This window comes from Hemicordylus capensis, chromosome 14, assembly GCF_027244095.1.
Source record: "Hemicordylus capensis ecotype Gifberg chromosome 14, rHemCap1.1.pri, whole genome shotgun sequence".
Lineage (NCBI taxonomy): Eukaryota > Metazoa > Chordata > Lepidosauria > Squamata > Cordylidae > Hemicordylus > Hemicordylus capensis.
The window spans coordinates 1,861,586-1,887,671 of record NC_069670.1 but is presented as its reverse complement, the minus strand read 5'-3'; the positions used below and the strand labels follow the sequence as shown (position 1 = coordinate 1,887,671).

Below are 26,086 nucleotides of genomic sequence, written 5' to 3'. Positions count from 1 at the left end.
GGGACCGAGGCGGCCAAGTGGTCCCACCGGGCAGCTTTGCCTCCTTTTCCACCCGACGCAGCAGCTCCCATTAAAAACCTCCAACCATCATTGCCGCTGTCCTCAAAACTCCAGCTGCCGCCTCGTGCTTTCTGTGGCTTGTTGTTCTCCGCTGCAGCCCATCTAAGATGACAAACCACAAATGAGCTTCCAACAGCACTGTGTTTCTTTCAGCAAAAAAAACACACAAAACCAGGGGGAAAAACCCATTACAAGCACTCTCGTTTATAAAACTGATAAAAACAGACACTGAAAGTGGGTGTGATGGATTGCCGTGTCCGCAAATGACCCTGCCATAGTGCTTTGGGAGGAAAGAGGGTCTAAAGTGGTGAAACGGGCCCAGCCATTGGCCAGGATGGCGAATCAGACCCTCCATGGACAGCAGCAGTATACCCCTGAGTAATGGTTGCTGGGGGGAAAGCAATGTAAGAGCAGCCCCGGTGGATCTAACACAAGGTCTGTCTCGGCCATCATCACAGTGGCGTAACAGACGCCTCAGGGAGGACCACAAACAGGACACAAGAATGTAAGAACAACCCAAGAAGGCCCATGCATCGAGTCCAGCATCTTGTTTCCCACAGAGGCCCATCTGAGACTGCCCTCCCCTCCTGCTCTTGGTTCCCTGCAACTGGGATTGAGAGGCATCGTGCCTCTGAGGCTGGAGCTGGTCTTGATAGACCTGTCCTCTATGAATTTGTACGTCCTCAACATCTCAAGTTGTTGGATCACACTACCTGTATTTCCAGTGCCCCACAACCTAAGCAAACCAACGAGAAAAGTGAGTCCCCTTTGTTTCGGTGGAACACACTTCCAGAGAACTTTGCTAACTGGGCAAAGAGGCCCCTTTCAAAGTGGCGATTCTCTTAGGTTTAATCAGGGGAGAGCAACTGGCCCTATCCATCCCCAGCACAACATCCCTCCAGTGGCGGCGGCTGGTGTCTGTCTTCTGTTTCTTTTTAGATTGCAAGCCCTCTGGGGACAAGAAACTATCTTATTTATTTAGTTTTCTATGTAAACTGCACAGCTGTAGATGGCAGCAGAAAAATCCCCAAGAGACTGGTTGCAAGAGGTGCAGACACACCCTTCTAGGGCCAATATTTCTGTAGCTGTACCCAAAGCTCCCCCTGCTGGCATATGAAGAAACAACCATGCAATGGATTTCAATGTCCCCTCAGGCTGTTCAGTTACCGGAGTTCACAGAGGAAGGCCAGGCTAACAAGGGATACACTTCAGCCCACAAACCTGTACATCCTTGGGGGTTCATTTAAATAGGATTCGCATTTCTTAAACCATGACTAAAAACATTTAAGGAAGGAGAAGATCCATGGGGACCTCGGGGCAGCAAGGGAGAAAGGACAGACTCATTTAGGGGGAATATGTGCAAGCACACCTGCTGTGTATTCTCAGATCCCCCTTCCTGGATCAGGCCTCTCCCCCGTCTGCCTTCAGTCCAACAAATCACAACCGATAAATTCTCCCCACCCACCCTGGCTTCTCTATGGCATAAACAGCAACATCTTCTTGACATCCCAGCATGACACCTACCATTTCACCAGGCTCCGCCACAAGCTCGAAAGACAAGATGTGATATTTGAAGTTAATCTACGGATGGGCATGGGGGAAATCCAGAACTCTAGATTTTTCTGTGGAGGGGGGGATTTCAGAACACAGCCCTTCTCCAACCACACACGTCTACCAAAGTTCACAAGAATTCAGCGCCAGTCAATTTGGATCTGTGGGGGAAGAGGTCCCCCCCACCCACAAATAATGGGTCTATCCCCCCTTCCCAATCACCTGTTCTCAACCGCTGCCTATCCGAACATGCACTGCGGCATTCAGTACACGGAATCTGAAGCTACAAATAGAATTTTTCAGGGGGGGGGGGAATCAGGGAGCTGGGGTATTCCTTGCAAATACCCCCAGCAACAAATACCCAGCAACGAATATTCTGACGTTTAAACCTTTTGCCATTCTTTACACAGAATATTGGGGGGGGGGAATAACACCTTTATGAAAGAAGAAAGGCTATTTATAGGAAAGGCATAGGATGGGCTACTTAATCTTTTCAGAGTCTCTCTGATGAACACATGTTCGCGTTTGTGATTCATCCGCTCAGGCATACCCACCCTCTTCGTGACCTGCCAGGTACAAGCCGACATGCACCCACCTGTATGCAAGCCAGCCTCCAGAGCACCAGCAAGCAGACCCCTCTGCCCTGGTAGCTCTTGCCTGGTTGCAGGAAACACATTTCCGTTGGGATTCGTGAATCCACCCGTGGAATCTGCAGGAGGTTGGGAAAGGCTTCCAGAGGCTGTGGAGGAGAGAACAGGTCCAAAGATGCAGGGTGGACCCCTCTCCGGGGTGGGGCGCTCAGCCCCCAGCCCCACACAGGATTGGGGTGGGGAGACGACTCCACAAGGAGGTGGGATCTCTTTCTCTTTCTCAAGAATTCCTGCCTTGCCCACACACTCAGGGCCAGAGAGAGATGCTTCCAAGTTGTTGCCGGTGGCAACCGGTCTCTATAGAGACGCTGGAAACTCATATAGAAACTCATTTGCAAGTGGACCAGGATGGGTCAAGAATATGATGGCATTCTGTGTATGTGTGTGTGTGGCAGCTGCTTTGGATGCTACGCACAGCAGTCTGAATATAGAATATTCAGTAGAATATAGGATTCACTTTGGGTGGGGGCCCAGGTTCAAATCCTTGCTCAGCTACGGCTGTTGGGCCACTAATTCAACAGACTGTTGGGCCTGGCCTACCTTGCATGGTTGGGGCATAACATATTCCCCCGCTGACTGTACAAAGCAGCACCTTTTAATGTGGCGATTCTCTTTATTTAGCAGGGGGAGAGGAACTGGTCACAGCATCCGTCCAGTGACTGTTGCTGGTGTCTATTTTGTGTTTCTTTTTAGATTGTGAGCCCTTTGGGGACAGGGATCCAACTTATTTATTTATTATTTCTCTGTGTAAACCGCCCTGATCCATTTTTGGAAGGGCGGTATAGAAATTGAATGAATGAATGAATGAATGAATGAAAATACAAACAAGAAAGAAGAAGAGGAAATTGCTGTGGAGGTCTCTCTCGTCCCACAAGCAGTCTGGGGCTTTCCTTATTTAATTTAAAGGCATAAATTGTCCTCCTTTTATTTAAAGGCATGCACCCGTGCCATGAAATAGAACTGCCCAATGCACAGAAAAAATCAAGGCGAGTCATTCCCAGCAAGTGTGTACTCATTGCAGCGGGGGTGAGCAATCCTCTAAGCCCACAGAGGACAAGGTTGCTAAACCCAGTTGGCCTGGAGGCCAGTTTCCTATTTCCATTTCCTAGTGAGCACAACCCGGGGAGATTTTAATAGCTTGATATTGTGGAAAGTATTGGCGGGGGTGGGAATTGCAGAGAGAGAAGGAGGGAGGGAAGAAAGCTAGCGAGCTCAAGGAATAGCTTCAGTCAGAGTTGGCAAGAAGAGATTCCCTTCGGTGGCGACTGGGAGGCACAGTTCTACCAGTTCTCTGGATTTGGATCCAACCTTCAGCAGCTCCCAAAGCAGCAGCAACACAGGACAATTTCCTCTTCCATGGAGTCTGTCCGTTGAATCTCTTCTGGAGTTACTGTCTTGGCCGCGCCTCCTTTTAATCAGCCTCTGCTGAGGGGAGCTCACTCTCTCGCCAGTTCTCCACTTCAGGTTCGGAGGATCACTTGCACGTTCTGGATGCAGAGATGCTGCAGGATGAGCTAAACTCTAGAGGGAGGTTGTTGTGTCTCTGCGTGAGTCACCGAAGTGGGGTCGCCTCCCACCTATCAGGCAGGAGAAAGTGATCAGAAAAGCAAGCGCTCATCAATGGCCAAATAATGCTGTCACACACACACACAGACTGCAGTAGTCTAGTCTGGGCTTGAAGAGTGAAGGAGTGCCTTCCAGTTGAAAAAAATATATACAAATTTACTTACCCAGTTTATAGCCTGCCTTTCTGCAGGATTTCACTCAAGGTGGCTTTAAAGTTTAGTTGTTTATTTACGATCTTAGATCAAACATCAATATACCCAGAATATACACAGTAAAGAGAAAAAACAAAAACGGAAACAAAATCTAAAATGTCATCAAATACATAAAATCAGGAACCTTTGACAGTAACCGATTGCTGTGCTCTAGCTTCTCTTAGTTTGGTCAATGTGTAACAGAATTTAGCAATTTAGGTGGCTTTAAATCAGCAGCTCAGCTCTTGGAAACTCAGGAACTGCTGATTTAGCTGGTGGGACCTTTCCTGGCAGGCAGGAGGTTCCTGTGTGTCTGGCTGCATACAGAAGGCCCTACTGGAAAATAAGGGGTTTAGCAAGAGCTCGCCTGGAAAAGGTCTGCATGCGTTGCCTGGTAGAGCTTCAAACAGTGGGTCACGCTTCAAACAGTGGGTCACGCTCGAGAGAAACCTGCCCAAATGCCTTGGTACACATCTGTGGTGTGACCACACTTGGAATACTGTGGACTAGTCACTCTGTCTCAAAAGCAAAAGGATCAGGTAAGGATTGGAAAAGGGGCATGGAAAAGCCACTAAACCCATCAAGAGGGTCCGAGCAACTTGCCAAAGAGGAAAGATGACAGCATATGGGGCTTCGCAGTGTAGAAAAAAAAAAGGTGATCATGGAAGCGATGTGATCACGATCTTTAAATTTATGCACGGTGTGGAGAAAAGGGGTGGAGAGATGGTTTTCTCCAGAGTTAGTATTGACCAAAACCAGGGACTTATTTATATAATCCATAATTAACTTGCGGAATTCACTGCCACAACATGTGGGGGCTACTGGCTTAAGATAACATTCAAGGGAGATTAGACACATCCATAGCGAAGAAGCCTCCCTGTTCAGGGGCAGCCTGCCTCTGAATGCTGGCTGCTGGAGAGATAAGAACATAAGAAAAGGAGCCCAAAGCCCATCTAGTCCAGCATCCTGCTTCACACAGTGGCCCACCAGTTACCTCCGGGAAACCTACAGGCAGGAGTTGGGGGCATGCCCTTTCTCCTGCTGTGACTCGACTGCAATTGGTATCGGTATTGAGAGGCATCTTGCCTCTGAGGCTGGAGGTGGTCTTTTTTAGCCCTCAGACTAGGCACTGATAGACCTGTCTTCCATGAATTTATCCCCTCTTAAAGCCATCCACATCTTGTGGCAGAGAATTCCATAGGTGTTTCACATAGGAGGCAGCATGGTGTAGTGGTTAGAGTGCTGGACTAGGACCCAAGTTCAAATCCCCATTCAGCCATGAGACTTGCTGGGTGACTCTGGGCCAGTCACTTCTTTCTCAGCTTAACCTACTTCACAGGGTTGTTGTGAGGAGAAACTCAAGTATGTAGTACACCGCTCTGGGCTCCTTGGAGGAAGAGCAGGATATAAATGTAAGAAGAAGAACAACAACAACAACAATAAATAATACATTGCACACACTGAAGTTAAAAGAAAAATTGGAAGTGAATACATCAGGAGAGTTAGAAAAATCCTCAAGTCCAAACTCAATGGTGGGAACACCATACAAGCCATAAACACCTGGGCTATACCTGTTATCAGATACACTGCAGGAATCATAGACTGGACCCAGGCAGAGCTAGAGACGCTAGATCGTAAGACCAGGAAAATTATGACCATCAACCATGCTCTGCACCCCCGCAGTGATGTAGATAGGCTCTACCTCCCTCGCAGCTCAGGTGGAAGAGGAATGCTGCAAGTCCATCAAACAGTAGAGGAGGAGAAAAGAGGCCTTGAAGAATATATCAAGGACAGTGAAGAAGATGCACTTCAAATGGTCAATAAGGAGAAACTATTCAACACCAATGAAAGAAAGCAGGCCTACAAGAAAGAACAAGTCAAGAACCGAGCAGAAAAATGGAGAAATAAGCCCCTGCATGGTCAATATTTGCACAATATAAGTGGAAAATCAGACATCACCAAGACCTGGTAATGGCTTAAGAATGGCAACTTGAAGAAAGAAACGGAGGGTTTAATACTGGCTGCACAAGAACAGGCACTAAGAACAAATGCAATAAGAGCAAATGTAGAAAAGTCAACAAACAGCAAGTGCCGCCTTTGTAAAGAAGCAGATGAAACAGTGGATTACATTAGGTATTCAGCTGTTGTCAAAAGATCGCACAGACTGACTACAAACAAAGGCATGACAAGGTAGCAGGGATGATACACTGGAACATCTGCAAAAAATACAAACTACCTGTAGCCAAAGATTGGTGGGACCATAAAATGGAAAAAGTGGTAGAAAATGAAGATGTAAAAATATTATGGGGCTTCTAACTACAAACAGACAAACATCTGCCACACAATACACCAGATATAACTGTAGTTGAGAAGAAAGAAAAACAAGTCAAAATAATCGACATAGCAATACCAGGGGATAGCAGAATAGAAGAAAAAGAAATAGAAAAAAATCACCAAATACAAAGATCTACAAACTGAAATTGAAAGGCTGTGGCAGAAGAAGACCAAAATCATCCCAGTGGTCATTGGCGCCCTGGGTGCAGTTCCAAAAGACCTTGAAGAGCACCTCAACACCATCGGGGCCACAGAAATCACCATCAGCCAATTACAAAAAGCAACTTTACTGGGAACAGCCTATATTCTGCGACGATATCTATAATAACCAACAGTATTGATGATAAAATTCAGCCATCCCAGGTCCTTGGGAAGGACTTGATGTCTGGATAAAACAAACCAGCCAATAACACCTGTCTGACTGTGTAAACAAGAAATAATAATAATAAATAATATAATATTCTTTGTGTGAAAATATACTTTCTTTTGTTGGTCCTAAATGTCTTGGCAATGAGTTTCATGGGATGACACTGTTTCTAATGTTGAATAACACTAGAAAAAATGTCTCTCTATCAACTTTCTCCACACCATAGACTTTATAGACTTCTAGCATGTCTCCCCTCAGTTGTCTTTCCCCCCTAAACCTAAAAAAGCCCTAACCTACCTCACAGGGTTGTTGTGAGGATAAAAATAAGCATGTGCACCACTCTGAGTTCCTTGGAGGAAGAGCGGGATATAAATGTAAATAACAATAATAATAAAATAAAATAAAAATAACAAAACAGATGCTGTAGCCTTGCCTCCTAAGGAAGGTGTTCCAGGCCCCTGATTATTTTGGTTTCCCTCTTCTGCACCTTCTCCAGTTCCACAATCGCCTTCTAAAGATATGGTGACCAAAACTGTACACAGTACTCCAGATGTGGCCACACCATACAGGTGAAACTCGGAAAATTAGAATATCGTGCAAAAGTCCATTAATTTCAGTAATGCAAATTAAAAGGTGAAACTGATATATGAGACAGACGCATTACATGCAAAGCGAGATAAGTCAAGCCTTAATTTGTTATAATTGTGATGATGATGGCGTACAGCTCATGAAAACCCCAAATCCACAATCCCAGAAAATTAGAATATTACATGGAACCAAGAAGACAAGGATTGAAGAAAAGAACAATATCGGACCTCTGAAAAGTATACAGTGTACTGTGCTTGATTGGCCAGCAAATTCGCCTGACCTGACCCCATAGAGAATCTATGGGGCATTGCCAAGAGAAGGATGAGAGACATGAGACCAAACAATGCAGAAGAGCTGAAGGCCGCTAATGAAGCATCCTGGTCTTCCATAACACCTCATCAGTGCCACAGGCTGATAGCATCCATGCCACACCTCATTGAGGCAGTAATTGCTGCAAAAGGGGCCCAAACCAAGTACTGAATACATATGCATGCTTATACTTTTCAGAGGTCCGATATTGTTCTATTCTTCAATCCTTGTCTTCTCCTAGTTTTGTGTAAAGGCATTCTAATAGTAGCAGTTTTATTTTCATAACATAGCAAGGCTCTTGTGATGAGCAGAAGGGAAGCAAGTTACTGTCCCTCCTTACCAACAGGGCTTCTGTACCATTAAGAACCACAAAAGGCAGATGTTCAACAGGTGAAGATTTTCCAACAAGCCCAGAAAGGCGGTGCTTGAATATTTCCTGGTCACAGTCGTTAAAGGCCAGGCCAGGGGGAAAGCGGGGCTGTGTAATTATTGACTGACCAAGGGAGGTCTGGGTTTTTCCATTTGGACAGCCCAAATGTACACAGGTAGGGTACAGAATGTGCTACCCACAAGACACCACAAGGTGGCGGTAGCAATACACACGTCCGCATGGATTGCTTCCCTAAACTGGAGTGTCTTAATGAGTTGCCCTTTTGTTTTCAAAAAGTCTTGTTCCTCGGGCTATGTACCTCTGAGAACACAGATTTTCCTCCCCTGCTCAAAGATGATGTCTATTTTAAAGGGAGGGAAGCCATCCTAATAAAGCCATGATGATTGCCCCTAAATGTTGCACCCAGTGGACCAAAGCAGCAGTCTGTTTTTCATTTATTAAACACTCCCAACAACGAGCATACTTCTTTCTGTTATGGGTGGAAACACTGTTCAAATTATGCACTTAAAGTCAGTGCTGCTTTGGGAAGCGTTTGTTGGGAAACACTATGCGACGTGCCGATGGAACTCACGGGCACAAGATATTAAACTGTTCCTCCTGCCTCTGATGCCAACTACATACTGTTTGTATACTCAGTGTGTTTTCAGAAGTGGAAAACACTCTTTTCAGAAGAGCCCAGCTGTTCGAAATATGTTTTTATGTTTTAAGTGTTTGTTTTAAAATTGCCTGGCTTTCTTTTAATGCCTCTTTGGGGCATTTCACCCCAAATACAGCCAAACTGCATAGAAAGATGTGACAACGCCCAGTGGCTTAGACAGCATTTTCAGTGGATGAAACAAAACTCAAGGGGAGGAGGAGAAGGCGAACTGATAGCTAAGAGGAACAATTGCTACATGAAACCCAGAGATTCACAAGCAGCCTGTCTCTGTATAGCAAATCCTGAGGGGCAGTGGTTTTCATGCCCCACTTCTAAGAAGCATCTTGCTGGCTATTGGAGGAAATGAGATGCTGGTCTAAATGAAGCTTTGGCTGCTCCCACAGGGTCTGTATTTAGTTCTTATTAGCCATAAAAGCTAGGAACAGAACCTCCATCCGAGAGACAGTATACCTCTGAATACTTGATGCTGGGGACATAGAGCAGAGGAGGGCTGTTCCTTCCTCCCCAGTTTGTGGGTTTCCTGGAGTTGTCCTATTGGCTGCTGTGGAAACAAGATGCCGGCCTAAATGGATGAGCTGGTTTTGTGGCAGCAAGCATGAATTGTCCTCTTTGCTAAGCAGGACCCATCCTGGTTTGCATTTGAATGGGAGATCATATGTGAGCACTGTAAGAGTGGGGATGGATCCCTTAGGGGATGGGGCCGCTCTGGGAAGAGCCCCTGCCTGCTTGCATGCAGAAGGTCACGAGTCCCCTCCCTGGCAGCATCTCCAGATAGGGCTGAAAGAGAGACTCCTGCCTGCAACCTTGGAGAAGCCGCTGCCAGTCAGTGTAGACAATACTGAGCTCGATGGACCAAGGGTCTGACTCCAGATCTGGCAGTTCTTTCTCCTCCAATCCAGTGGGAATCCAGGTGTCTTCAGAGTTCAGCTGCAGAGGGCGAAAAACAGCCACTTTCAGCCAGACCATCTCCTGATTAGCAGCTGTTGATGGATAACTTGCTATACACATAGATTCACTGAGTGAATTCCCGGGCCATTGTTCTGGGCAGGGAATCATGGTTTTGCTGCGGTTCCTTCCTCTGGCTGCCAGAGATGAATGGCTGGACCCTCTGCGTTTTGCCCAGCTGCGGGACCAGCCATTTCCTGCTAGCAGCTGAAGCAAGAGAGCCAATACTGGATATCACAACCATTGTATTAAAATGATTAATTTCATTTCATTATTAAATTAATGTTTGATAAATTCTGGCTATAAACACCATTTTAATGCGTTTTTAACATGTTTTAATCTAATTTTCATTTTATGGATTTTAAATGTGTTGTATTTTATGTTTTAATTCTGTCCACCGCTTAGAAATTTTTATACTAGGCAGTATATAAATTCAAAAATCAATCAATCAATCAATAGCCAGCGTGGTGTAGTGGTTAGAGTGCTGGACTAGGACCAGGGAGACCCGAGTTCAAATCCCCATTCAAGCCATGAGACTAGCTGGGTGACTCTGGGCCAGTCACTTCTCTCTCAGCCTCACCTACTCCGCAGAGTTGTTGTGAAAGAGAAACTCAAGTATGTAGTACACCGCTCTGGGCTCCTTGGAGGAAGAGCGGGATAGAAATGTAATAAAATAAAATAAAATAACTTGCACCCTCTTTTGACGCTTTGCAGGTGAGAAGGAGGGACCGTCCCGTGTCCTGGGGAAGGCTCCTGTTCTCGCACCCAGGAGCCCTAGTTCCTACTCATGTGCGGAAGGCAGGCATGACTAAAAAGATGGCCCTGGCCCACAGCCCCCTTTTGATAATTAAACTCGGCCATCCCTGTCCCCCCCCCCGCCCCGCATAAAAGATCCCTGCTGGATCAGGCCCAAGGAAGCTCATCTAGTCCAGCATCCTGTTTCAAACAGGGGCCCACCAGATGCCTCTGAGAAGTCCATCCACAGGAGATGAGGGCCGGCCCTCTCTCTTGCTGTTGTTGTTCCCCTGCAACTGGGATTGAGAGGCATCTTGCCTCTGAGGCTGGAGGTGGCCTGTAGCCATCAGGGCTAGTAGCCACTGAGAGACCGGACTATCCACAGATCCAAAGCATACACACCTAATGAAGAATCACATGTAGATAGACCCAAAGGATCATCACACTTTTAAATATCTTTAATTCAGCACAGATGAAGGTGAGAGCTGGGGGAGGCCAGGAGATCTCTCCCATGATGCTCTGGGCAGGGGCCTCCTGCTGCATGGTAGAGGTCAGGGAGGAGGGGCTCTGATCACTCCATTGGGGGCCTGTGCCCCATGGCTGGATGGTGCCCCTGGCTGAAGCGGTTTCTCCCCTTTCTGTATGCCGTATTCATTTACCCAGCAACCAGCTCTCTTGCCATGATTCAAAGCCCGGGGGGGTCGTCTTGGGCTTTTTAGATAATGGCCATGTTGGAGCTGCTCTTCAACAGAAGTGAGCCAGATGCTTGTAAGTAGGATAGGAAGAGCATCATCTCTGTCCTCGGTTGGTTTGCCCTCGGTGGTAGACTGCTGCCCACACTGGAGGCTCTGCTTTGCCAATAGGATTCATAGCTGCAGAGCTTCTCCGCGAATTTTCCTTTTGAAACGGCAGGTGGGTGAGTAGCTATCATCGCATTCCATAAAATAACTGTGTGCTCCGTGACTGCACAAAAACCCTTTCATACGAATATTTCAAATATTCGCCCAGAGATGCAAGTTTTGGGCAGCATAGAAATATTTTAAATAACTAAATTTTTAGATACCCCTTTTCAACAAAAGTTCCCAAAGCATAACAATCAATCAATCAATCAATCAACCGGCAGGCTCCCTGTCCCCAAAGGGCTAACGATCTAAAAAAGAAACATAAGGTAGATACCAGCAGCAGCCACTGGAGAGATGCTGTGCTGGGGCTGGACAGGGCCAGTTGCTCTCCCCCTGCTAAATACAAGAGAATCACCACTTTTAACAGGTGCCTCTTTGCTCAGTTTAGCAGGGGGTGAACCATGAGAGTGAGCCGTGCTAAGCAGGCGCACACGAAAGATGGCCCATCAGGCCCTGCTGTACAAACTTGCTCCACCAGATTCCTGCACTCCTAGAGGGGGTCAGGCTAGAGGGCCTCCAAGGTCCCTTCCCAACCTCTCCAATTCTAGGGACGGCAATCTTTAATTCCTAAACAGACGAGGGCCAGAGATCAAGCCCTCAATCTGCCACGACCCAGGACCTAGGATCGATTCTCCCCAACTGGAGGTGGCAGCAAACTATTCCAGGGATGAGGAAAGACCCACCCAGACCCAGTGTGACCCCCAGGTTGCAAGGACTCCCCAGGCCTGGGGAACTTGAGCCAGTCCTAGCACTACAAGCCCTGCCTTCATCCTTGGAATCCCACGAGGACTTGCCGTCTTTAGCATCTTTAGCAAAATAACCTCTAAAAAAGCACCACCCCGGCTAGTCAGTTTTATCCGATATTGACGAGCTGAACCATGAAGAATACTGCCTGAAGTTCCGTTTAAATCTCAGGTCAAGAGCGTGTTAAGTGAGAGGACCAGGGAGATGAGCAGGTCTTGTGGCATGAATAGTACCTTTTGCTAAGCAGGGTCTCTCCTGTTTGCATTTGAGTGGGGGGGCTATATGTATGAGTTCTATAAGACAGAGTGGTGTAGTGGTTAGAGTGCTGGACTAGGACCGGGGAGACCCGAGTTCCAATCCCCCTTCAGCCATGAGACTTGCTGGGTGACTCTGGGCCAGTCACTTCTCTCTCAGCCTAGCCTACCTCACAGGGTTGTTGTGAAAGAGAAACTCAAGTATGTAGTACTCTGCTCTGGGCTCCTTGGAGGAAGAGCGGGATAGAAAATGTAAAACAGCAACAACAAAACCGTTCAATGTATTCCTTGGCAGCGGCAATCCACAACATGCTGCCGATTGTGGTAAGGTTCATACACGCCTGCATTCACACATGCCCGCTAGAGGCAAGTGAGCAGGCACCACGAATAACTCACAAGTAAACTAAGCTCTGGCTTTGCTGGTTGGCCAGCTTCTCTCCTCCCACCGAACACCAGTATGGGAATGCTATTGGCCTACCTTGCAGGGCTGTTTTAAGGTCGATGGGGAAATGTCTGTGGGGCCTTTTCAAGAACGACATAAATGCTGCTCTTCAAGTCAAGGGGTGGAGAGCTGGTCTCGGCTTGAATGGCATGGGGTCGGGGGGGGGGGGCCGCTTCCAGCAGCCGATTGGGTTTGCTAAATAGGGTTTGCCTTGGTTGACATTTGGATGGGTGGCAACACATAAGACCCACCTGCAGTAAGAGCTTCCCCTCAGGGGCGGATTAAGCTTTTTGCTCTCCTTTTACCTTTAAAGGTTTGCCTTTTTTGTTTAAGGTAAAGGGGGGGGCTTTCTCCTCGCCCCCTCCACCCTTGCTGCAGCCGCCACTGCCCACAGAAAGGGGTGGCAAAATCTGAAGAGGGCCCAAATTGGCTGCTCCTCAGAGTTGGCTGCCGTAGGCCAAGGCCTCCTCTGCCTCCACGTTCATCCCCCGCTGCTTCCCCTTAGGGGACGGGGCCATCCCTCAGTGGCAGAGCATCCACTTGGGATGCAGGAAGCCCCCAGTTCAATCCCTGGAATCGGGAGACTTCCGACTTAGTCCTGAGGCCTTGGAGAGAGGCTGCCGGTCAGTGTAGACAATCCTGAGACCAAATGGTCTGACTCAGGATTCAGGCCGCTTCCTACGGCAAGAGAGGAGAGCTGGTCTTGGGGCAGCAAGCCTGACTTGTCCCCTTAGCTAAGCAGGGTCCGCCCTGGTTGCATTTGAATGGGAAACCAGAAGTGTGAGCCCTGGAAGAGATTCCCCTCAGGGGATGGAGCCGCTCTGGGAAGAGCAGAAGAAGGTCCAAGTTCCCTCCATGGCAGCATCTCCAAGAGAGGGCTGAGAGAGACGTCTGCCTGCAACCTTGGAGAAGCCGCTGCCAGCCTGTGAAGATAATACCGAGCTAGATGGACCAAGGGTCTGACTCAGTATGGCAGCTCCCTCTGTCCCTATGACAAGAGCACCTCTGAGCACCCACCCCGACGAAGGAAGAAGCTTGAGCTCCCCCAAATCTCCCTTCCCCAGAAATTAATCAGTGGGCAAGAGATCCCACGGCAACAAGTCAATCCATCACAGCCTCCCTGGTTCTCTTTCTCTCTCTGTTCTCAGCTGTTCCGGCAGATTCTCCTTGGGGGCCCTTCTCGCCTCCTCTCTCTCTTTTTTTTTAAATGGCTATTTGAAGTGCAGTTAAACAAAGGCTCAAAGACAGCCTTATAAGAAGCCAGCACTTAAACCTCCCTCGAGGCGGTTTTTAAAAACATTTCAGAGGAGCAGCGCCTCTCCAATTATTTATGAGCTGGGCTTGGTGGCGGGTGGGTGGGCAGGGGGGCAAGCAAGATCCTGGGTCTGTTGGGCCGGACGGCAAAGAAGCAGAGCGTCTGCCTTAGGTTGGAGCCCAGGCACTGCAGACAAGCACCCCAGCTGCCAGCTAGGACAGCAACAACCTAGGGATGGCAAAAAAGCAGCCCAGGTCGAAGACTGCTGCTCAGCTCAGGGTGGATGGAGATCACACAGGAAGCTGCCTCCTAGAGTCAGACCCTTGGTCCATCTGGCTCAGTATTGCCAACCCAGGCTGGCAGCGGCTTCTCCAAGGTTGCAGGCAGGAGTCTCTCTCAGCCCTCTCTTGGAGATGCTGCCAGGACTTGGAACTTTTCTGCATGCAAGCTGGCAGGTGTGCTTCCCAGAGCGGCCCCATTCCACGAAGGGGAATGATGCTCCCATTCAAATGCAAATCAGGGCAGACTCTGCTTAGCAAAGGGGACAATTTATGCTGGAGGAAGAGTCCGAGCATATAAAACAAGCCCTCCAAGACCCATCAGGCCAAGACCCATCCAATCCGGATAGGGCCAAGGTTAGGCCAAGACCCACCCAATCCACCCTGCCTCACCAAGAGACCAACTGGGGCATCTGGGAAGCCCGCAGGCAGGCAGGAGGGGGAAAGAGGGCAGGCGCCCGTTCCTATTGGTACCTGGAGTTCAGGGATTGGTCCCCTCGGACCCTGATGGAAATAGACAACTGCCAAGGCTAGCAGCTGCCTGAATATTCCCCTATTCTCCATGATTGTCTAATCCCCTCGCAAAACCATCTAGCCTGGGGCCCCACACCCACCCAGTGGCAGCTGGTTCCATAGTTTAACTAAATGCTGTGTCCAGAAGCACCTTCCTTTGGTCTGTGCCGAATCTCCGACTCCCAGCGTTCAGCTTCAACGGATGACCCCAGGGGCGCTGATATTATGGGATGAAGAGGGGGAAAACCCTTCTCTGTCCACTATCCCTTCAGGCCAAATCAGGGTCACTATCAAACTGGACTGGAACCCAAGCTACTGATTTCCAGCAGATTACACTGTGGGCCAGAAGACTGCCCTGATCTGGGGACCCCGAGAGAATCATTCTGCTCCTAACTATGCTGGCTAATAAGAAAAGCCTTGCTGGATCGGACCCAAAAGCATAGGAACTTTTCCCAGCCTGATGTCCCAAGAATCTGACAGTTAGAGGTAGACTGCTTCGGAACATGGAGGTTCCATTTAGCTTTTATGGCTAAGTGCCATAGGGAGAGTTCTTTCTCCTTGATAGCAGCAGCTCAGCTGGATCCACTGAGTCCTGTTTCTGGCAGTGGCCAACCCGATACCCCTGGGAAGCCCACAAGCAGGGCGCGAAGGCAACCCTTTCCCTCGTCATTTGCTCACCAGCATCTTGCATTCAGGAGCTAGTCTGTCCCCCTGAATCTAACCATGATATCTCACTGGTGGACTGCGTCTTCGCCTCCATGACTTTGTCACCATGAATTCAGCAAACGAGAAAGGTGTATTTGGGTGAAGAAAAACAGAACATGGGTTGAGCAATGGGACTCCACTTTCATTCAAGGTAAAGTGTGTTGTCGAGTCGGTGTCGACTCCTGGTACGCACAGAGGCCCATGGTTGTCTTTGGCAGAATGCAGGAGGGGTTGACCATGGCCATCTCCTGTGCAGTATGAGATGATGCCTTTCAGCATCTTTCTATAGCACTGCTGTCCGATAAGAGGTGCCAGCAGGGATTCGAACCTGCAACCTCTGGCTTGCTAGTCAAGTCATTTCCCGCTGCGCCATTAGGTGGCTTCTAGAAGCATACCTTTCTTTTTTCTCCAGGGGCCAAGCTCTGAAGAAATCTGTTCTGCAGCTTTTCCAAGTGTTTCAGTTGGAATAGGGGGAAAACCATCTGTGGGCAGCGCTGATTGGCTAGTGCCTGCGATGTCACCTACCTCACCCTACCAGTCCCAAGAACATTGAAAGGACATGTGTTTAGATAGATAGATAGATAGATAGATAGATAGATAGATAGATAGATAGATAGATAGATGATAGATAGATAGATAGATAGATAGATTCTTTTCTTTTTCTGTGTTTAAAGCATGCTGCCGGAGTCACACATGACCTAATCTTCCTGGCTTTGCTTGCAGCCTGAGGTCTTGTGCTCCAGGAGAGAAGAAAAGTGAATGTCATTTTTAAAAAAAAGAAAGTTAAAAGGGAGATGAGATTTGGCCACTGATGGGGGCGGGTGTGTGTCAGTTCTCTTCTGTCCTGCCTTTGGAAATTAATTGAAAAAGCGACTTGCCGTGGAATGAAGGGAGATTGAATCATTCAACGTAACGGGAAGTGGGGAAGAGAAGGAGCATTTAACGGTCCCTGCTGCAAGGTAATCACCCAGGAAAGAAAATCTCTACTGAGTCATTTTCCGCTAAATCCTCCAACCGGTTGAGGAAATTACAGATTCCGTCTCCTTTGCTCACAGACGGCTGCGGGTGTATACCGACTACGCACACACCCCTATGTACACACAGATATAATTTTTTTTTTTAAAGGTGTTTGTCGCATTCTAAAAGTTATTTTCGAGACAGATCTCGTGAGGATCATCTCCGCTAAGTACCGCGTGTCATCTTGTAATGGGATTGGCAGCTCACCCAGAACTTGCTGTCAGAGGGAAAGCAATTTTGCCAACGGCTCCATCCACATTGGCACGGGCAGAGGTCCTTCCAGGGACAATTGGTTCTCAAGTGGTCCCATTGGGGAGTTCGGGTAATCACTCTCCTTCCAATCTGAAGAGGCACCGTGCCGAGGCACCCCAACAAATCTGACCAACCACACGGAGGAGGGTTTAATCCCATAACCGTCCTCCGCCATGACATCAGGTACAACCTCGAAGTGAGAGGTACGGACCACCCGGTCCCATGTTACGACCCCTTCGCTTCTTTCGCAAATCCATCAGGTAGCCTTTCCCTCTGCACCTCAGACTTCAGATCTGTAACACGGGGGCCATGAGCCATGTTCAGACATTGCCTTTGGATTCCCAGGACACACGACCGGCCAGGATGCCCTCGACACTGGTTGGAAACGAGACAGTCCAAAATTCAGTGGGGAGATGATTAACTGGGCCTGGGGGAGAGGAACGTGCCACACCGGTTTTTTAACACACAACTCTGGATCCATTTCAGGGCACAACGGAAAAGTGCTTGTTTTAACCTTGAACACTTGGAAATATTTAGGGTCCAGGTGCCCCAAGGCCCTGTATGTGGGAGAAACTGGTTTTGTGGTAGCAAGCATGAATGGTCCCCTTTGCTAAGTAGGGTCTGCCCTGATTTGCATTTGGATGGGAGCAAAGAGGCATCTTTTAAAAGTGGGGATTCTCTTGTATTTCGCACGGGGAGAGCAACTGGCCCCATCTATCCCCAGCACAGCATCAATCCAGTGGCTGTTGCTGGCGTCTATCTTATGTGAGCCCTTTGGGGACAGGGAGCCATTTTATTTATTTATACCTGCGTAAACCATTTTGGGAACTTTTGTTGAAAAGCGGTATATAAATATTCGTCCTATTCGTACATGTGTGAGCACTGTGTAAGATTTTCCCCTCAGGAGATCGGGCCGCTCAGGGAACAGCATCTGAGGTTCCCAGTTCCCTCCCCGGCAGCATCTCCAAGATAGAAGTGAGAGAGACTCCTGCCTTGGAGAAGCCGCTGCTGCCAGTCCGTGAAGACAATACTGAGCTAGATGGACCAAGGGTCAGACTCCGTATATGGCCGCTTCCTATGTTCTGTTTATCGGGCTGCCAGCTCTGACTGAAGCTATTCCTGGAGACTTCTCATCCCCAAGATTGCACAAGATCTATCAAAGATGACTTTCAACAGTCACCTGAAGGCAGAGGCTGATTCTGGGTGACTCCAGAGCAACCCTATCTATATATCAGAATCAGCATTGACCTTGAACAGGCTGGCTCGAGTTTCCAGGGGGCCCTTGTTAAACTGCCCTCCATGCCCCCTGCTACCTGGATGGGCCCCAAGAGAGTCTCCCCCCCCCGGCCACCACCTGAAGGCTATGGGCACAGAGGTCACCTGGCCAACAAGGGTGACCACCTCTTGGCCCAGAGTCCAATATCTGTTTAGGGCTGGGCAAAAAAAGCGTTTCTTCAAATTCCGCCGCTGCCAGTCTGTGCAGACAATACTGAGCTAGATAAACCAATGGTCTGACTCAGTATATGGCAGCTTCCTGTGTTCCTAATCCTCTGGGCGGATGCATCTGTGCAGTCAACAGGACAAAACCGCAAACCAGAGTCAGACCAGTGGCCTACCTGGCGACACCATTGTGGCTGGGTTCATAGGCACAAAGTGCTTTTGCACGATTGTGGTGCTGGGTTCTATTCACAGCCATATTTTCTCTAAGCTGACTGGTCTGCAGGCTTTGTGCATTTAAGCAACCCAAGTTCATGGGCACCCCCACCCTCCGGGCCAGTTCAGACTATACTCCAACCCACTCATTGAATTGTGTGTGCAGAAAAGTGTGGGCACAGATGCTCTCCTCTTAAGGGAGGAGAGCTGGTCTTGCGGCAGCAACCAGTTGCTAAGGAGGGTCCACCCTGGTTTGCATCTGAATGGGCACCCTGTAAGATATTTGTGAGCCCTGTAAGATATTCCCCTGAGGGGATGGAGCTGCTCTGGGAAGAGCATCTAGGCTCCAAGTTCCCTCCCTGGCAGCATCTCCAAGAGAGGGCTGAGAGAGACTCCTGCCTGCAACCTTGGAGAAGCCGCTGCCGGTCTGTGAAGACAATACTGAACGAGATGGGCCAATAATCTGACTGAAGATAGCTCCCTATGTTCCGGTGCTCCCCAACCATGGTTACCACCACCTAATCACATGGGAGCGAAGAGTAATCCGATTCACATGCAGGGAGGGGGTCTGGAGGCACACTGTGGGAGAGGAAGGTGGGTGGTGCTCATGCGATTAAAGGCCAAACTGGTGCGCTGATCCCTCCCTTGGGAAAGCCAGGGATTCGAATCCTAGATAGCTTTCCCCAAGAGAATAAATACGGGTTGGATTTTTGCACTCAAGGAAACGCAGCTGTATGGGTGACCGACACACCAGGTGCTTCCTTGGCGGGGTGGGCCATCGTTCTGACCCATCAGCCGCCTGGGAAGCAGAGCCATCGGCCAGCGACGACACCAGAAGGGCGACAGCTGGATCCTCCGCTGTAACAATCCGTTCTCCCGGCTGTCAGCGTGAGCCGCAAGGGGAGGAAGGAGGACGCAGCCAGACAGACGTCGAGGAGGCAGCCCTGAAAGAGGGGTGCTCGAGGTCGGAGCAATCCGCCAGAGGCGAAGGTTGGGGGGGTTGCGGGCAAAGGGTCTGCCCCACACCCCCATGCCTGTCTTCAAGCCCAAGCTTTCTGAAACAGACGCTTGGGATCAAAAGTCTCCACTGGTAGTGTGATGTGTTCTCCTACACAGAAGGAGAGGAGAGCTGGTCTTGTGGTAGCCAGCATGACTTGTCCCCTTAGCTAAGCAGGGTCTGCCCTGGTTGCATCTGAATGGGAGACTTGATGTGTGAGCACTGCAAGATATCCCCCTCCAGGGATGGAGCCACTCTGGGAAGAGCATCTAGGTTCCCAGTTCCCTCCCTGGCAGCATCTCCAAGATCAGGCAGAGAGAGACTCCTGCCTGCAACCTTGGAGAAGCCGCTGCCAGTCTGTGAAGACTATATTGAGCTAGATAGACCAATGGCCTGACTCAGTATATGGCAGCTTCCTATGTTTCCTATGATGATGGATTGAACTGAAGGTCTACCAGGTCCAGCATCCTGCTCCAGGAAGCTCACACACTGTCCAGTGGTAATGGCCCGCTCCTGCTACCTGGTATTCTGTGGTAAACTGCTTCTGAACATGGATGTTCCTATGGCTCACAGCTGCTGGCAGAGCCTTCAAAAAAATATCAGAACAGCCTTGCTGGCTGCCTCTAGCCCAGCCACAGTGGCCACCAACCAGAAGCCTCCAAGAAGCCTGCAAGCAGGGCTCAAAGGGTGATGCCCCTGCTTCGCTACATCCCAGGGGCAGGTATTCAGTGGTAGACTGCCTCGGGACCTGGAGGTTCCATTTATCAGTCATGGCCCATAGCCACTTCCTCTCTTGGATGGCTTTAAAGGGGGCTTAGGCCAATTCATGGAGGCCAGGTCTAGCAATGGCTACTAATCAGAAGGCTGTGGGCCACCTCCAGCCTCAGAGACAGGATGCCTCTCAATGCCAGCTACAGGGGAGCATTAGCAGGAGAAAAGGCCTGCCCTGGCCTCTTGCCTGTGTGGGCTTCTCAGAGGCATCTGGTGGGCCACTGTGTGAAACAGGATGCTGGACTAGATGGGCCTCCTTGGGCCTGATCCAGCAGGGCTGTTCCTATGTTCTTTCCTGCTCTGCAAATCTGTCCCATCTGCTTTTGAAGTCATTTCAACTCATGGCCATCACACTACCTCCAGCGCCAGCAAATCCCCCCAATCAATCCTACATCATGCGGAAGAGAGGATTCTGCATGTCCGTCCTGAGCCTCCTGTCCAGCCTGGGTGACCTGAATTCTAATACAAGAGGAAGGAAAACCTCCTCTTGTCTATTCCTCTTTCTCTGCACCATGCACGATTGCATAAGCCTCCATCAGATCTCCCACCTTCCTTGCCCCTTCTTTCAGAACGCCCAGATCATTTTGCTTCTCTTTGTAAGGAAAGGTGTCCTGGCCTCCCAATCAATCCTGTAATGTTCTTTCGGCACTGAACCCTGGCTGGCAATTGACCTTTCGAGATCTGAAAACACCCCCCCAGATTTTCATCTTTTGGTCAACACCTCAACACATAAATCCTATAATCTCCTTGTAGATGACGGGGACATAAGCCCAAGGTGACTCACGGCGCACAATTCCCCTCCCCTCCCCAAAAGAACAGAGCACAAAAGAGAGAAGGCTTCCCGCTTTTCAGGACACAAAGAGATTATATATTTCAAGCATCAAGTTGGAAAGTCCTTCCAGATACCCAATTGACAGTCTTTGGGGACTATTGGCTTGGGTGCACCAGTTTAGTTTCCTACACAGTAGGATTAATGCGTTTTCTGGTTTTTGACTTCTCATATGGGAAGTTAAAACAATGAAATCTATATATATATATATATACATACATATTTATATTTCTGTACAAGCTTTTAAAAAGCGTTCCAAGGAGCACGCCCAAACTCTCCACTTGGGTTTTTGTTTTTTTGTTTTTTTAAAAAAACTGGAACACTTTTCTTCGTGGCACAGTCTCTCCCGCCGGTGGTTGTGAGCTTGCCAAAGCTTCTCGCTTGTGTCCACGGCAAAGTCCGAGTCCTTTGGGGCTACCAACTCCAGACTCCCCCCACCTCTGGATCTCTTCTCTAGGAGCACTTTTTCTGAACTGGTTAGCAAATCCACGAGAAGAGCATCGGGCATCTATGTAAACATCTTTGGAGTCCTACTTGAGATCTCCCAAGAGAGCGTTTCTTCTTGTTTGTGGTAGAAATTTTCAAAACCATCTTCTTTGATAAATGAGAAAAGTGGCCCTTACTCCCTCCTTTGAGAGCCATGCTTTTGGACACCTCTGAAAAGTTAACCTCCCCTTGAGACGGCCAGGATGAAAAACCTTTTGCAAATGGATAGCGAGTAGGTTTTCTCTCCCTTCCTTTCAGGCTGTCGGCATGCCACTGGACGACCAGCACAGGTGTATGTGGGCTGATAATCTTGAAATTCAGTCCACAAGCTTGTGGACTAGTAACTTTCGCAAGCTGAATTGCAAAGGTGGGTTTACTAATGGTTCAAAATAAAACCAACGCCCTAGAACAACAGAGTGCACAAGGATGCCACTGACCATCTTGATATCATGCGGGAAGAGAAGCACAAAGGCAAGGACCAAAACCAGCAAAGGTTCAAGCCTGACAGCGAATGCGCAGATCCAAGAACTGTTCGTAGGGACAATTCTGTACTCCTGGACCTACCAACAGTCCAAGGGGAAAGGGATGTTATTTGATCCCTCTACGAGGCGATGAGGATGCCATGAAGGGAAGAAGCGATTCTTGCAGGGACCATCAAGAAATCCGTGCAATGCTGGTTCCTCACAGAGTGGAATATTTGTCTTCTCGAAGAGGTGGTGTAGGGAGGCACTGCCTATGTGGATCGGGACCAGGGTCCCCTCTTCAGAAGGACGCAACCAGCATGCCTTTGCATAGTCCCTATTACTACATCGCTGCTGCGTTCTAGTCCCAACAAAAAGTGCCGATGAACTGGTCCATAAGCCAGGTTTCATTCCCAGTGAGGGTCACCGAGTTGTTCTGTGTTTGGAAAACATACTCTGAAAGCCTCATCCGTGTCTGGGAAGAAATCTCATCTGGAACTTACCAAGTCGGGAAATTATGCCTTCCCAGTCTGTCCTAGCTGCCACCATTTTGGGGGAGTAAGAGGAGGTGAATATTTCAGTGGTCAATAGTGCCAATCCAAGATGAAAACTAAGCCAGGGACCCAAGTTAGCAGAACCTGTGTGCAGCCTCTTGATCCAAGATTTTTGGCCAGCAAGTATCAAGTCCAATATCCCACAACTCAAATTTCCACAGAGCTTTTTTGTTCTTGAAAAGTCAAGTCACTAGTCCTCATGCTGATCGAGAGAAAGGATGGAAGCTGAAGGGCCAAAACGTGGGGAAACCAGGAGGCGACTGAGAAGGGCTTTCAGTAGCGACCCAGAGTGCTGTGTGGCTCAGTAGCCTTCTTTTATGGCTACTATGTGTTTTCCTACCCTACCTTTTCTAGCCACTTTCCTCTTTACTCTCTTCTTAATCGATCCTGACTACCCATTGACCTTCCATTGCTAACAGCAGACATGGGGGAAAATTAACATTAAAATATGTGGAAGCAAAACTGGCTGAAGATGCAACTAATCTCCATATATGCAGATGTCCTTATTTGCATAACTAAACTGTCCTGCCTATATGCCTCTCTTCCCACTGGAATTCCCTTGAGGCCATGAGTAGGGCACAGGCCTGGCCTCCCAATTCTGTTCTCAGGCTGCTAAATGCTCATCGGGAGGGCCGGATAGGCCACAGAAGCTGCCCATAACAGAAGGCAGCCAATGGAAAACCGCGAACACCCCGGGCTTCCCTCCCACCTTTCTCCGGCTGTGCATGCCCCTCCCCATTGCAAGGCACGCTGGGATTTGTAGTCCTGGAGGGGGCGAGGGGAGGTTTCTCTAGCTGCAGCCAGGTTTGAAAGGGCACGATGAGAGCCCCCTAGCGCCGGAAGTCCCACAGCCCACAGCTCCGGGTCGGGGTGAGAAACAGCCCTTCCCCAAAGTGGCTCAGTAATTGAATTGCCCAGAGGCCTGGGCTGGAGGAGACGAAGGCATGAACAGGGGTTTCGGAGGGACACCGGGCTTCATCATGGAGACCGACCGCTTGATGCCTCCGTGGCTGGGCAGTGAGACCTGGTCCCCATAACTGGGCTGCCTGGACAAGAAGATGGCGTGGCCTTCTTGGGGCACCGAAGTCCCCGTGGAATGCATGCGGGTGAGGAGTGCCGGAGGCGGCCTCCCCGACTGGCTGAGGCTGTGGTGCCGCACGAGCACCCCGCCGCCTCCGCCCCCGCCCACGTTCACGAGCTTCGGGGCGACGCAGAGCGAGTGTCTGTGGGTGGGATGCCTGCCCGCCTTCTCCAGGCAGGCCGGAGGGGGTGGGTCCGGCGGAACATCCAGCCGCCGCGGCAGGCTGTCCCTGGGCAAGGTGGATGAACTGTAGTACGGCGCGGTCTCCACATCCGGGATCTTGGGTTGGACCCGGTTGGCGAAGGAGACGGTGGGGTGGGGCAGGGCGGCCGGGAAGTTCAACAGGGCGCCCCCCTGAACTTTCTTGGGGGAGCCGTTGCTTTCGTGGAGATGTTTCAGGAGCTCCTCCAGCGTGGTCACTTCCACCCCTTTCGGCAAATAACACTGGGAATGGCGCACCAGGACGCGTTCGGAATTCGAGATCTTCTTCTCGTCCAGGTAGCCGGCCAGTGGCGCGTCGTAGCCGTGGAGGTTGCTGGGGAGCACCATCGCGCTCGGTAACTGGAAGGCGTGCGAGTTGGGGACAGGGTTGTGGAACAAGGGCGCCTTTCCTTGAGATTCCTTGGCATTGTTGAAGTTCTGGTTCTTCTCCCACTGGTTCCGGATGGCTTTCATGTTCTTCATCGGGAGCTCTGGAGTGGATTCCGGAGTGGGCAAGCCGGAGAGCTCAGGATGCTCTTTGACACCAGCTTTGGCGGTCATGTTGGGAGGCTCTTTCTCATTCGGCAGCAGCGTGGTGTACAGCTTGGGTGTGGTGGCTTCCATCAAGCCGTCCTTGGCCTGGTTCTCCAACAGACCATTCATCTTGGCCAAGCTCCGGAGAGACAGTGGGCGCTGGATGCTGTTCTCCGGGTCTTTGCTGGCGAGTTTTGCCTTCTGGAAGGTGTGGTTGCAGTAACAGGAGACGAACAGGCCTGAAAGGAAGGCCCCCAAGATGAAGGCCACAAAAATGCAGCCAATCAGGAAGGTGAAGTGGACCGTCTTGGAGCCATCTCTCCCCTCGGCTTCCTGCCTCACTCCTAAAACAATTGGACAAAAGCAGAATTAGAGGAGAACACACACCATGGCTTGTCAACTTGGATGGACCCAAACACTTTCAGGACTGTGAGAAAACGTGGTAAGAACTTTGAGGAAAAGATGGATTTGAAAAAACCACTCTTTCCTACCTTAAAATTTTGTTTCCCTCCCAGAAATACCCACTATTTCCCCTTAAAGGGTCTTCGAAATTTCACCTACAGCAAAAACTCAACTTGAAGGGGAGATGTCTCCACATGAGAAACATCAGAGGAATGTCAAGAGAAGCCAAAGGAGTTAGTGGATTCCCCCCAAGGGGTTTCAACATCAATGGAAGGACAGAACAGCAGCCGTGTGGGATGGTGAGTGGAAGGCAGCAGATGGAAATGTGGAAATGGAAATGGAGGTGGCCCTAGATGCCCACAGCATGGATGTTTCAGGGATGGACTTTACGAGACTGAAGGACACTGGAAGATTGCACCGACTGTTTCACAGCTGATGCAGTACTTGAAGCTTTCTCCTCCTTGATGGGGTGTGGAGATTTGGGTGCTCTGGGCAAATCTGACTTTGCTCCTTCCCCCAACGGAGAAGTGTGGGGGCCCGACTTTAACTTGAGAGGACCAGCCTGGGTGGATGAGCAGCAGATGGCTAGCCCGCGCTTCTTTGAGGATACAGTGGGAGAGAGTTCCTAATCTTATGGGGGCAACACTCTTAACACTTCAGAGATGAAAAGATGCTGCTTTGGATTCCTTTGGAAATCCAGTCCGAGACCATTTCTTTTTGGAAAGGAATGCTGAGGCCGGTAGTTCATCTTCAAGAGGGGGAGTGCAGCTTAGGAGACAGGCTGAGGTGAGAAAGTGAGTGAGTGAGCAAAGGCAATTTATGGGGTGCAGAGCGTGCTCCCTTTGGGGAACAAGCTGCAAGATTACATCTTACATCTTTTATTCTTTTTTGGTTTGTTGTGATTGCATGTGTTATCTGTTTTTACTTGATGTGCCAATGATGTGTTGAGAGCTGCCTGCAGAACAATTTGTTATCGGGTGGCTAACCAAGTTTGTTAATTTATTATTATTTATTATTATTATTATTATTTACACAGTCAGGCATGTGTTATTGACTGGTTTGTTTTATCCAGACATCGAGTCCTTCCCAAGGACCTGGCATGCCAGAATTTTATTGTCAATTGTTATTGATATCGTCGCAGAATATAGGCTGTTCCCAGTAAAGCTGCTTTTTGTAACTGGCTGATGGTGATTTCTGTGGCCCCGATGGTGTTGAGGTGCTCTTCAAGGTCTTTTGGAACTGCACCCAGGGCGCCAATGACCACTGGGATTATGTTGGTCTTTTTCTGCCACAGCCTTTCAATTTCAATCTGTAGATCTTTGTATTTGGTGATTTTTTTCTATTTCTTTTTCTTCGATTCTGCTATCCCCTGGTATTGCTATGTCGATTATTTTGACTTGTTTTTCTTTC

General features: G+C 49.2%; 1 protein-coding gene across 6 annotated transcripts in view; it reads right to left on the bottom strand.

The window, feature by feature from the left end:
* Positions 1-20,973: 20,973 nt before the first annotated feature.
* SEMA6C (semaphorin 6C) overlaps positions 20,974-26,086 on the bottom strand; it is a 147,622-nt gene continuing 142,509 nt past the window's right edge. For all 6 annotated transcript variants that reach the window (XM_053278272.1, XM_053278271.1, XM_053278270.1 and 3 more), the window contains one exon: positions 20,974-24,618. In XM_053278272.1, the coding sequence (XP_053134247.1) occupies positions 23,357-24,618 (1,262 nt within the window). In that variant the 3' untranslated portion in view covers positions 20,974-23,356. The remainder of the gene's footprint in view (positions 24,619-26,086) is intronic.